Genomic DNA, 13,396 nt, shown 5'->3' on the forward strand with positions numbered 1-13,396 from the left:
TTGTTTTTTTTTTTTTTTCTTTTTAAAATTTATTTGTTTAAGAGATGGGGTTCCCACTTCTTGTTGCCCAGGCTGGCGCACAGTGGCATGATCATAGCTCACTGCTGCCTTGAGTTCCCAGGCTCAAGCAATCCTCCCACCTCAACCACCCAATAACTGGGACTACAGGGGTGCACCACCATGTCCAACTAATTTTTAAATTTTTGTAGAAATGCAGCCTTGCCATGTCGCCCATGCTGGTATCGAACTCCTAGTCTCAAGCAATCTTCCCGCCTTGGCCTCCCAAAGTGCTAGGATTACAGATGTGAGCCACCACTCGCAGTCATTATTATGATTATTTTTAAATTCTTTTAAAAACTTTAAAACTTTACTGAGCTGCATTAGCATGTACTAGGTACACAGTGTTTGAATACGAGGCATTATTAGGCATCTCTGTTCAACTCTATGTGCACAAAAAACATGTTAGAACAAGTAATTAAGACACCAGTAGTTGTCATATTCTTACTTCCCCCAAAAAAGATGTGATATCCACAATTTAAATGTTAGAGGAACTTGCAAGTAGGAACCTGTAGTACCTGCAATCACATTGCACACAGTGCCTGGGCACTCACTATGTGGAAACATATACTTTATTTTCTGTTAATACTTCTGCAACCATTATTTTGTTCCCCGATACTTTTTTTGATCTTATGCCGAAGGAAGTCAATAAACAGATTAGGACTCAAGTGCTTTCGTGATTCTGTGTCCGTAGTTAGTAATACATTCACCTAACTTAATCCATGAATGTAAAACTTAAATTTTAATGTTCTCAAGGATAAAATTTTAGTTTTTCTAAACTTGTTACTCATAGGACATTAAAATAACATAGAACGGGGTTCCCCAGCCCCCAGGCCTACAGACTGGTACTGGGCGGGCACGTGGCCTGTTAGGACTCAGGCCGCACAGCAGGAGTGAGTGGTGGTGAGTGAGCATTAACGCCTGAGCTCCGCCTTCTCTCAGATCAGTGGCAGCATTACATTCTCACAGGAGCGCAAACCCTGTCGTGAACTGCGCATGCGCAGGATATAGATTGTGCACTTCTTATGAGAATCTAATGCCTGATGATCTGTCACTATCTCCCATCACATCACCTCCAGATGGGACTGTCTAGTTGCAGGAAAACCAGCTCAGGGCTCCCGCTGATTCTATGATATGATGAGTATGTAATGATAATAATAGAAATTAAGTGCACAATAAATGTAATGTGCTTGAATCACCCGGAAACTACCCCCACACCATCTGTGGGAAAATCGTCTTCCACAAAACTGGTCCCTGTTGCCAAAAAGGGTGGGGACCACTGATATACAGGAAGCAAAGCAAAAAAGGCAAATTCTCAGAGGCTGCCACCTTCCGCCTTTAGAGAACGTATGACTCTTAAGTAAGCAAAAATGGAACAACACTGGGGTTGTCCTGTTAATAACATGTTGCTTTTTCAATCTGAACAGTCGTCTGGCTAGGTCTCTTGCAACATCAAAATGTTCTGTCCTGATGGCATTATTTTCGTTTACTTAGTTTTGTTACTTTATATTGAAACCATTAACTCTTTCTCTGCTAATATAGGTTTAAAACAGGCTTTGGAAACCGTGAATGACTATAATCCTCTGATGAAAGACTTCCCTCTGAATGATTTGCTGTCTGCCACGGAGCTGGACAAAATAAGACAGGCACTTGTTGCCATTTTCACCCATTTGCGAAAGATCCGAAACACAAAATATCCTATTCAGAGGGCACTGCGTTTGGTGGAGGCAATTTCAAGAGACTTGAGTTCTCAATTACTCAAAGTATTGGGCACTAGAAAATTGATGCATGTTGCTTATGAAGAATTTGAAAAAGTAAGTTTAATATATAAGAAAACCAACCTCAAGACATCGAGATGAAAATATGTCTTAATAATAAGCTTCATGTTTGAAATTGTATCCTAGGTTATGGTAGCATGCTTTGAAGTTTTTCAGACTTGGGATGATGAGTATGAGAAACTTCAGGTATTGCTGAGAGACATCGTCAAAAGAAAAAGGGAAGAGAATCTGAAGATGGTGTGGCGGATCAACCCTGCCCACAGGAAGCTGCAGGCTCGCCTTGACCAGATGAGAAAATTTAGACGCCAGCATGAACAGCTGAGAGCTGTTATCGTCAGGGTCCTGAGGCCACAGGTATAATTTGCATTCTAAAAATTAGTGCTTTGTTTTTGTTTTTGTTTTTTGAGACAGTCTCATTCTGTTGGCTAGGCTAGAGCACAGTGGAGCGATCTTGACTCACTGCAGCCTTCGCCTCCTGGGCTCAAGCAATCCTCCCACCTCAGCTTCCTGAGTAGCTGGGACTATAGGTGCCCTCACCATGCACAACTAATTTTTTGTTTGGGGGGTGGGGTTTTTTTGTAGAGACGGGGGTCTCACCTTGTTGCCCAGGTTAGTCTCAAAATCCTGAATTTATCTTTAATTCTTCTTTAAAAAAATCTAGTCCAACAAAACCACATTGTCTGAAAAACCTTTGTAGTACAGAGCTAAAATACACTCTATAGTATTTTTTGTGGCTTTGCTCAGTTGTGGTTATAAAATGTTTGACTCAAAGTTTAAAAATCTGTATTCCCAATTGGTGGCTTTTGTGTGGTATGTACCATAAAATTTAAAAAGTCTTCCAGGCACAGTGGCTCACACTTGTAATTCCAGCCCTGTGGGAGGCTGAGGTGGAAGGATTGCTTGAGCCTAGCAGTTAGAGGCTACACAGAGTGAGCCTCTTAAAAAATAAAGTTTATGTTATTTACTTATTTTGAGACAGAGTGTCGCTCTGTTGCCCAGGCGGGAGTGGAGTGGTGCATCTCTGCTCTCTGCAGCTTCCACCTCCTGGGTTCAAGTGATTCTCCTGCTCAGCCTCCTTAGTATCTGGGATTACAGGCGTGCACCACCACACCGAGCTAATTTTTGTATTTTTAGTAGAGATGGGGTTTTGCCACGTGGGCCAGGCTGGTCTCGAACTCCTGACCTCAGGTGTTCCGCCCGCCTCAGCCTCCCAAAGTGCTGGGATTACAGGTGTGAGTCCCTGCACCTGGCTTGAAATAAATTTTAAAAACTTCATTTGGTCAACATTTCTTGATTACATATCTTTTTTCTTTAGGTCACAGCAGTTGCCCAACAGAATCAAGGAGAAGCCCCCGAACCCCAGGATATGAAAGTGGCTGAGGTTCTCTTTGATGCTGCAGATGCGAATGCTATTGAGGAAGTAAACCTTGCTTACGAGAACGTCAAGGAAGTGGACGGACTGGATGTTTCCAAAGAGGGCACAGAAGCCTGGGAGGCTGCGATGAAGAGATATGACGAGAGGATCGACAGAGTGGAGACCCGGATCACGGCTCGCCTTCGGGATCAGCTTGGCACAGCCAAGAATGCCAACGAGATGTTCAGGATTTTCTCCAGGTTCAATGCGCTCTTTGTCAGGCCTCACATCCGTGGGGCCATTCGCGAGTACCAGACGCAGCTGATCCAGCGTGTGAAAGATGACATCGAGTCTCTTCACGACAAGTTCAAGGTCCAGTACCCACAGAGTCAGGCTTGTAAGATGAGTCATGTTCGTGACCTGCCCCCCGTGTCGGGGTCCATCATCTGGGCTAAACAGATTGACAGGCAGCTGACAGCCTACATGAAGCGGGTGGAAGATGTCCTTGGCAAGGGCTGGGAAAACCACGTGGAGGGGCAGAAGCTGAAGCAGGACGGAGACAGCTTCCGCATGAAGCTCAACACACAGGAGATCTTTGATGACTGGGCGAGGAAGGTGCAGCAGCGCAACCTCGGTGTCTCGGGGCGCATTTTCACCATCGAAAGTACTCGGGTTCGGGGCCGAACGGGAAATGTGCTTAAGCTGAAAGTGAACTTCCTTCCTGAGATTATCACGCTTTCCAAAGAAGTCCGGAACCTCAAGTGGCTCGGTTTCCGAGTCCCGCTGGCGATTGTGAACAAAGCCCATCAAGCAAACCAGCTTTACCCGTTTGCCATCTCGCTCATCGAGAGCGTTCGTACTTATGAACGGACCTGCGAGAAGGTGGAGGAGCGGAACACCATTTCGCTTTTAGTGGCCGGCTTGAAAAAGGAAGTGCAGGCCCTGATCGCAGAAGGCATTGCCTTGGTGTGGGAGTCCTACAAACTTGACCCGTATGTACAGCGCTTAGCAGAGACGGTCTTCAACTTCCAGGAAAAGGTATGCTGTAATGTAATCCTCAGGTGTCCTGGTAATGAATGAAAGCCTAATAGTGAACTCAGTTAAAACACTGGTTCTCCCATAGAAGGCATGCATGGTCGATGCAGCATAAGGCCATGTGGGCTGCAAAGGAGGAGGAGCCTTTGTACTAACCAGGCTGTTTAATGGTGCGGGGGCTTCAGGGAGGCCATTAAGTAACAAGCTGAGTTTAGAAACAAGTGGAGAACTAAAGGACACAGGAGTCTGACAGTAGAATGCAGCTTTCTTGCTGATACCACTGAATGTGGAGCAGGCTGTAGGTCTGCAGCCATGAAGGCTCCTAATAATCCACCCAGAAACTGCGGCTGCCAGCAAACCAGATGCATACAGCAGCGAGGCTGGCTCCCAAGGCGCAGGAGGAACTGAGCAGAGCACGTTTATTTCCTTCTCCCAGATTTGCCAATCAGCGGCCACCCCTTCTGTCAACTGGAGTAAGGGAAGAGGAGAAGCTAGTGAGGTTCCACGCATTTTCTGGGGATTGCTGTTCTCACCCCAGCAGCTAGGATTACTTATGGAAGAACTGCACCTGGAGCATTTGTTAATTTATAACACTTGAAAAGAACTTAAGTGAGATGGAGCAACAGAGTGTGAGTGGGTGTTTTTAACTATTAAGTATCTCTTCCTTCCAGGTAGACGATTTGCTGATCATTGAAGAAAAAATAGACCTAGAAGTCCGTTCCTTGGAAACTTGTATGTACGACCATAAGACCTTCTCTGAGATCTTGAACAGAGTCCAGAAAGCAGTGGATGACTTAAATCTGCACTCCTATTCCAATCTACCCATCTGGGTCAACAAGCTTGACATGGAGGTAAGGATAGAACTTGCTCGTGTGTTCCTCATTTTTCTTCTGCTGACCCTCCATTAAGCTTATTAGTTTGTCATTAAAAAGCATTTTTCCTTGGGAATTAACTGTGATAGTTCAGTTCTCCTCCAAAATCGTATTTAATTAATGATAGAACTGAATTGTGGCCAGGCACAGTGGCTCATGCCTGTAATCCTAGCAGTTTGAGAAGACGAGGCAGGCAGATCGCTTGAGCCCAGGAGTTCAAGACCAGCCAGGGCAACATAGCAAGACCCTGTCTCTACTAAAAATACAAAAACTAGCTAGGTGTGGTGACAGGCATCTGTAGTCCCAGCTACTCAGGAGGCTGAGGCAGGAGGATCACTTGAGCCCAGGAGGCAGAGGTTGCAATGAGCCAAGATGGCACCACTGCACTCCAGCCTGTGCGACAGAGTGAGACCCTGTCACAAAAAACAAGGAAAAGGAACCGAATGCTACATGTCAATACTCACATCAAGTCTGAGTTGGAAGCAGGAAGGTAAGAGGGAGGAGAAAGTGTTCCCTTTATTTGCTGGATATTTCATGACTTCCTACTTGCCCTTCCTTGCTTTTCTTATGATTCAGGTTACCTTTCCTAGCCCTCCGGCCATCCTCTTCTGATGACCCTGCCCCCCCCCCAACACCCAGTTTAGAAATCCCAGTCACATTCTGCCCCAATCAATACCCCTGCAGGCAAGTGGGGACAGGGGTAGAAGGTATGGTAGTGTGCGTAAAGCAGGCTCACCGAGCCATGCCCTTTCTCAGCGGGGACTTCGGAGGGCACGCCAGTGCTGTTTTTATAGCAGAGGTTACGCATTGTGAAGGATTGCTCATTCAGTATCCAGAGAAGGAGAACACCGCCTAACAAGTCATCTGTGGCTGAGAGAAAGTGACAAAGTGAGATTCTGAGAAGAGAGTTAGGAAGGCATGTAGTTAGGAACTGTGTCTTTGATTTGAAACACCTACCACTTTCTAATTAACTTGCTTCGTGAGCTGACTTGTACTAGAAACACTGTTCTCTGATGTAACATTGTAGATTGAAAGAATATTGGGCGTCCGTCTGCAAGCTGGCCTGAGAGCGTGGACCCAGGTTCTTCTTGGACAAGCTGAAGATAAAGCAGAAGTTGACATGGACACAGATGCTCCACAAGCTAGTCACAAGCCTGGTGGAGAGCCGAAGATCAAAGTGAGTGCTTCTGTGGCATTCTATGTGCTAATAAGTAAAATAACATACACTCCCGTTAAAGGCACTTATGAAAAGGTCAGTGTGGACCCCTGGCAGATGCCACCCGAACCACGTGATGAAGGTCAGTGTCACCAGTGGCGAGTGCAGGTGCCATGTGCCCTCTGACATGATGTGACCGGGAGGGCAGTTCACCTCTGCACTCTTTCCCCAGAGTCTCTCACCCTCATGCAAGACGTTAACCTTAAAGCTGCTAGAGGCTGTGGAAACTCGCTGTACTTCCTTTGCAACTCCCCTGTGAGTCTAAAATGATTATTTTAAGTCTTAAAAAATGAAAAATGAAATGTTAGGGGAAAAAACTACACTGTGGGAAAGACCTTGTTACCACACATTCGCGCAATAAATTATTTCAAGAACTGCATGTAATCTGCCAGAAGTAAATGTTCAGATCGTGGCACTAAAACAGATTTCACTGTTTTAACAAAAGTCTTAAGTCCACATCCCCTGGAAGGTGGCACACTGGTCACCACACAGAGTGGTAGTCTTTGTCGCCCAAGCCATCTGTTTACTACTTGTGTGGAGCTTAGTAAGCTTTCTAGACAGTTCAGTCATTCTGTCTGCCACGTGTGGTGGCTCACATCTGTAGTCCCAGCACTTTGGGAGGCTGAGGTGGGCGGATCACGAGGTCAAGAATTTGAAACCAGCCTGACCAACATGGCGAAACCCCGTCTCTACTAAAAATACAAAAATTAACTGGGCATGGTGGTGGGCACCTGTAGCCCAGATACTTGGGAGAATTGCTTGAATCTGGGAGGCAGAGGTTTCAGTGAGCCACGATTGCGCCACTGCACTCCAGCCTGGCAACACAGCAAGACTCTGTCTTAAAAAATAATAATAGGGCCGGGCGTGGTGGCTCAAGCCTGTAATCCCAGCACTTTGGGAGGCCGAGGCAGGTGGATCACAAGGTCAAGAGATCGAGACCATCTTGGTCAACATGGTGAAACCCCGTCTCTACTAAAAATACAAAAATTAGCTGGGCGTGGTGACGCGTGCCTGTAATCCCAGCTACTCAGGAGGCTGAGGCAGGAGAATTGCCTGAACCCAGGAGGCGGAGGTTGTGGTGAGCCGAGATCACGCCATTGCACTCCAGCCTGGGTAACAAGAGCCAAACTCCGTCTCAAAAAAATAATAATAATAATAATTCTGTCAACTAGAACCGCGTAAGTAGGCCCTATCTGCTGCTGTTGGTGGTGATTACAAAGATATCTACCTTACAGTAACTGTTTGTAGTATTTGTGTTATGTTTACCAATAAAAAGGCCTCACAAAACAGTCAAAACTTTGATCTGGGAGAAATGGTTGGCTTTTTTTCCCTATGTGGACTTTACCTTTTATTTTTTTTCTCTTACACTTGAAAAATGTTTTCACTTTTGAATATTTTTATTTTCACTTTTGAATATTACTGTTACTGGATTTTCATCCCCAGAGCATACTTTTAAAAATACCAAGTCCCGGGCCAGGCGAGGTGACTCATGCCTGTGATCCCAGCACTTTGGGAGGCCAAGGCAGGTGGATCACAATGTCAGGAGTTCAAGACCAGCCTGGCCAAGTTGGTGAAACACTGTCTCTACTAAAAAAAGATACAAAAATTAGCTGGGTATGGTGGTGGGCACCTGTATTCCCAGCTACTCGGAGGCTGAGGCAGAGAATTGCTTGAACCCGGGAGGAGGAGGTTGCAGTTAGCTGAGATTGCATCACTGCACTTCAGCCTGGGTGACAGAGCAAGACTCCGTCTCAAAAAAATAAAAATTAAATTAAATTAAAAAAAAAAGTCCCAGAGAAACAAGTGAGAGTTTCTAAATTGATACAATTACAGTCATGCACTGCATAATGACGTTTTGGTCAACGACAGACCACATATACAGTGGTGGTCCTGACGATTACTGTATATTTTTTTTTTAAGACGGAATTTCACTCTTGTTGCCCAGGCTGCAGTGCAATGGTGCAGTCTCAGCTCACCGCAACCTCCACCTCCCAGGTTCAAGCGATTCTCCTGCCTCAGCTTCCCGAGTAGGGGGCATTACAGGCATGAGCCACCACGCCCAGCTAATTTTTTGTATTTTTAGTAGAGACAGGGTTTCTCCATGTTGGTCAGGCTGGTCTCGAACTCCTGACCTTGTGATCTACTTGCCTCCCAAAGTGCTGGGATTACAGGCGTGAGCTACCACGCCCGGCTTGATTACTGTATTTTTACTGTATCTTTTATATGTTTAGATACACAAATACTTACCCTTGTATTACAATTGCCTACAGTATTCAGTACAGTAACAGGGTGTACAGGTTCGTAGCCTAGGAACAATCGGCCATGCCACATAGCCTAGGTGTGTAGTGAGCTCTGCCGTCTAGATTTGTGTAGATACATTGTGGAGTTTGCACAATGGCAGAATCGCCCAACCGTGCATTTTTCAGAATGTATCCCTGTTGTGAAGCAACACATGACTACCTAGTGGAGACTGAGTTGGAATTCTTGTTTAGCTTAAAGCACTGGCAGGTGGCACAGACTCACCTGACCTTGGTCAGCCTAAATCGTTGCCTGACAATTGATAACTAATTTGTATCACTGCATCAGTGGTGCCAGTTTCTTGGGTCTCAAGTTCGTTATATTGAGAGATTGTCATATACTATGTCAAATCAGATGAAGCTTCATTGAGTACCTGTTGTGTGTTCAGTTCCTGGGGACCAGGGACCCAGGAGGAGGTGAAGCAGCACCTGCTGTCTGACTTATGTTCTTTTGGGGAAGGCACAGATGACAAACATGGCATATAAGACCACATCTGACAATCTAGTGACAGACTTTGTGGTTCAGACTGAAGTAGTTTAGTAATCTAGAGAGAGAAGATGTTGAGTATCCAAACTATTTTATTGAGGCCAGGCACGGTGGCTCACACCTATAATCGTAGCACTTTGGGAGGTTGAGGTGGGTGGATCACTTGAGTGCTCTGAAGTTCAAGACTAGCCTGGGCAACATGATGAAACCCCATATCTGTAAAAAAAAAAAAAAAAAAAAAAAAAATTGGCTGGGCATGGTGGTCCATGCCTGTGGTCCCAGCTACCTGAGGGGCTAGAGTCAGGAGAATTGCTTGAGCCCAGGAGGTCAAGTAAGCCATGTCACCACTGCACTCCAATCTGGGTGACAGAGTGAGACCCTGTCTCAAAAAACAAAAACAAACCAAAGGACTGGGCACGATGGCTCACGCCTGTAATCCCAGCACTTTGGGAGGCTGAGGCAGGTGGATCATCGAAGGTCAGGAGTTGGAGACCAGCCTGCCCAACATGGTGAAACCCCATCTCTACTGAAAATATAAAATGAGCTGGGCGTGGTGACACATAATCCCGGGTACTTGGGAGGCTTAGACAGGAGACTCTCTTAAACCCAGGAGGCAGAAGTTGTTGCAGTGAGCTGAGATTGTGCCATTGTACTCCAGCCTGGGCAATGAGAACGTAACTCTGTCTAAAAGAATGTTATTGAAATAGATTGCTGAGGAAAAAATGAAACCTTTCTTTCACAGAATGTCGTTCATGAGCTAAGAATAACCAATCAGGTAATCTACTTGAATCCACCAATTGAAGAGTGCAGATATAAGCTGTATCAGGAAATGTTTGCCTGGAAGATGGTTGTACTGTCTCTCCCAAGGATCCAGAGTCAGAGGTACCAGGTAAGCCTTCAGCGACTTGAAGCACACGCCCCTGACCAGGCCTCTCATGGGGCTCTGTGATACCCTTCTCCATGGTGCCTCTTTAAGCTCTCAGTGTGTCTTTACAAACTCCAGCACCCAGGGGAAAGCTAGGGAGGCTTTGTGTGCCCTGACCATTTTTTCGAACTCATTACTTGGCATTTGTAGCTTGTTCACAGTAATCTCTTAGAACTCCTGTCCATGAGCTTCTTTGGGAATCTCAATTCCTGCTTCTCCCTCTCCCTCCCACCCCTGCTTTTTATTAGGGGAATTTTAAAACATACACAAAAGATGAGGGAGTCAAGAGCCCCACCACGCAGCTTTATCAATCTGCGGCCATCGATATTCATGTTTTCTTCCCTACCTCTCCACCCCTGCCAGATTACCTTAAAGCAGATCTCAGATATAACATACTCTTAGGATACTTTTAGAACAAGAGGAAAGCTCAAAAGACCAGCTAGTCCCCAACCTCAACCCAGTGTTACTTCTAAATAGGGCCAGTGACTTCGAACAAAAAGATGGCACAGCTTCTGCTATTGCAGACTCTTCCAGAATTTAGTGATCTCGTCAAGACATTATCTCTGTTCTTACCTTTGAACATAAACTCAGTTATTTTAGGATTTTTTTGAAGTAGTTTATTGTCTGACTAAAATCATGCTAATGTTTTACCTAATGCTGGGCACTGTCCAGCTAATCAGAACCAAGCTGTGAATATTGGTTTCTGCCCATCAAGGAGTCTATATGCAGTGTCCAGCATCCTTTTCATCACGTGTCTTCTGTTTTTAACCAGCCGTGTTTTTACTTACATTGTTCTCTTGCTTATCTCCAAATTTAACAAACTAAAGCCAGCCCTCTCCTTGTGCCCTAGAACCCATCTCCTCGCTCTTGCTCAGCTGTTCTTCCCTCTCTCCTGGGTCTTCTTTCAGTACCTAAACGGGACCCCATGTCCCCTGCAGTCTTCATAAGGAAGCTCCTTTCTCAGGCGCTCATCCAGCCTCCTCCAGCACTGCTCTGTGTGATCACCAGCGGTCCCACCCTGCTGACTAGTAGGCTTCTCCGTCCTTGTCTTACCTCTTAACTGCAGGATTTGATGGAGGCTTCCTCCTGCATGGTGCACTGGGCTCTTCAGAACACCATGCCCCTCGTTTTCCTCCCACCTCAGTAGCTAGTCTCCATTATTGGTTCCTCTTTTGCCTTCCCCTTAAACGCCCTCTAAATGTTGCGTTCCCTCTCCACTCCTGAGTGCTCTCTTGTGATCTCATCTAGTCTTGTTGACTTTAAATGCCACCTGCAAGCTGACAGCTCTGTGCTCGTGTCTCCAGCTGACCTTTCTCCCAACTCCAGGCTTGTCTGCCCAGCTGCCAGCAAGGCATCTCCACTTGGCTGTCTGGGAGGCCTGCCACACTGAGCATCTCTCCAGCCCTGCCTCCCCTGATCTTCCCTCAGTCTTTCGCTTCTCATCCTTCAGTTATTCAGGCCCAAAATGGTGGTATCGCCCCATTGTGTGTCTCTTGAAAATGAATGCTGACATGTTTCACTGGCACCACCCTGTGCAAGGTACCATCACCTCTCATTCAGATTATTAATGTTCCCTCCTATCTGTTTTCTCTGCCTTTACCTCCCTAAAATCTGTTTTCAACACAGCAGCCAAAGCAAGTCTTAGATTCTAAGTCAGTCCTGACACTCTTAGAGCCCTTCGGTGACTTCCTGTCTCACTCATCACGAAGCCAGAGCCTACAGTGGCTCACTGGGCCAAGGTGATGCTTATTGTTTCTCTGACTTCAGCTCCTGCTGCTTCTCCCTTCACTGGCTGTGCCCCGTCACAGTGGAGTCTTGCTGGTCCTCAAACATGCTGGTAGACTCTTGCCCCTGGGCCTTCTCAACTCAGAGTCCTTGGTGGCAAATATTCACAACTTACCCCTCCCCTCCTGGTTTCTCACAACTGTCCCCTTCTCAGTGAGGCCTTTCCTGACCTTGCTGTTTAAAATGCAGCCTTCCGTGTGTTTGATTTATTCCCTAATCACGTCTCTCCTCCCATAGAGTGTAAGTCTCTGTGAGCAGGGGTTTTTATCTGCTTATTGTACCTAGAATAGTGCCTGGTACATAACAGGCACTCAGATAGTTAAAATGAGCAAATGGCTTTATGCTCTCTTCAGCTGTTTTTGCATTGTGCCATTAGTGATGCCACATTTCTCTCTGTTGTGATTAATGTTTCTTTTATTGGTTGGATGAGTTAAATACAAGTAGGCTTTCTGGTTACTTGTGGCCAGGGTAAGTGGATATTATCCTGTAAATGCCATTTTGGTCATGAGCTTTTCTTGCAGTTCATTTTAATTAAGAGGTGACACTGAGATTAGCATTTTCATATATACTACTTGCATTCATTTTGGCTTTGGTTGGCTAGGTGGGTGTACATTACGAACTGACTGAGGAAGAGAAGTTCTATCGAAATGCTTTAACACGGATGCCTGATGGCCCTGTGGCCCTTGAAGAGTCGTATTCCGCTGTCATGGGCATTGTAACTGAAGTTGAACAATATGTCAAGGTAAGACACTCCTCATTTCATTCAGATATGCAGAGTCTATTCTAGATGCTTAAGAGTACAAGATATAGGCCCAGTGCAGTGGCTCACACCTGTAATCCCAGCACTTCGGGAGGCCAAGGTGGGCAGATCACCTGAGGTCGAGAGTTCAATACTAGCCTGACTAACATGGAGAAACCCTGTCTCTACTAAAATACAAAAAATTAGCTGGGCATGCCTGTAATCCCAGCTATTTGGGAGGCTGAGGCAGGAGAATCAGTTGAACCTGGGAGGTGGAGATTGCGGTGAACCAAGATCACACCATTGCACTCTAGCCTTGCCAATAAGATGGAAATTCTGTCTCAAAAAAAAAAAGTAAGAGATATAAAGAACATGGAGCTAAAAGGTCTTGACTATATGTATGGTTCACTAGATACTATTTGCTAATTTAAAGCAAAGAGCAAATGATAGGTTATATCTTTTGGAGTTTTAACCATGACATTTGAGAATAGTAAATTTTATTCTTTTTTGATACAAAAATTCTGAAAATCTGAAGTGAGAATTTCTCTAATAGTGGTGAAAGACATGAACCTTCTTAATGGAATGTGAATGTAAGGGGGCTAGTATTCTACAAAATGAAAAATCCAAGTATTATTTAACTCTTTAACTGTGCTTTTCATTTGCAGGTTTGGCTTCAGTATCAGTGTTTATGGGATATGCAAGCTGAAAACATCTACAACAGACTTGGAGAAGATCTCAACAAATGGCAGGCTCTCCTGGTCCAAATAAGGAAGGCCAGAGGAACCTTTGACAATGCAGAAACCAAGAAAGAGTTTGGGCCAGTAGTTATAGATTATGGCAAGGTGAACTCT

The 13,396-nt window shown here is 45.4% G+C and overlaps 1 protein-coding gene across 1 annotated transcript in view; it reads left to right on the forward strand.

Moving 5' to 3' along the window:
- DYNC1H1 (dynein cytoplasmic 1 heavy chain 1) overlaps positions 1-13,396 on the forward strand; it is an 83,353-nt gene that overhangs the window by 16,665 nt on the left and 53,292 nt on the right. The window contains exons 6-13 of the mRNA XM_035261535.3: positions 1,600-1,871; positions 1,962-2,189; positions 3,151-4,227; positions 4,896-5,075; positions 6,124-6,273; positions 9,839-9,985; positions 12,408-12,548; positions 13,211-13,387. Coding sequence (XP_035117426.1) covers positions 1,600-1,871; positions 1,962-2,189; positions 3,151-4,227; positions 4,896-5,075; positions 6,124-6,273; positions 9,839-9,985; positions 12,408-12,548; positions 13,211-13,387 — 2,372 coding nt within the window. The remainder of the gene's footprint in view (positions 1-1,599; positions 1,872-1,961; positions 2,190-3,150; positions 4,228-4,895; positions 5,076-6,123; positions 6,274-9,838; positions 9,986-12,407; positions 12,549-13,210; positions 13,388-13,396) is intronic.

Source organism: Callithrix jacchus, chromosome 8, assembly GCF_049354715.1.
Source record: "Callithrix jacchus isolate 240 chromosome 8, calJac240_pri, whole genome shotgun sequence".
NCBI classification, from domain to species: Eukaryota; Metazoa; Chordata; class Mammalia; order Primates; family Cebidae; genus Callithrix; species Callithrix jacchus.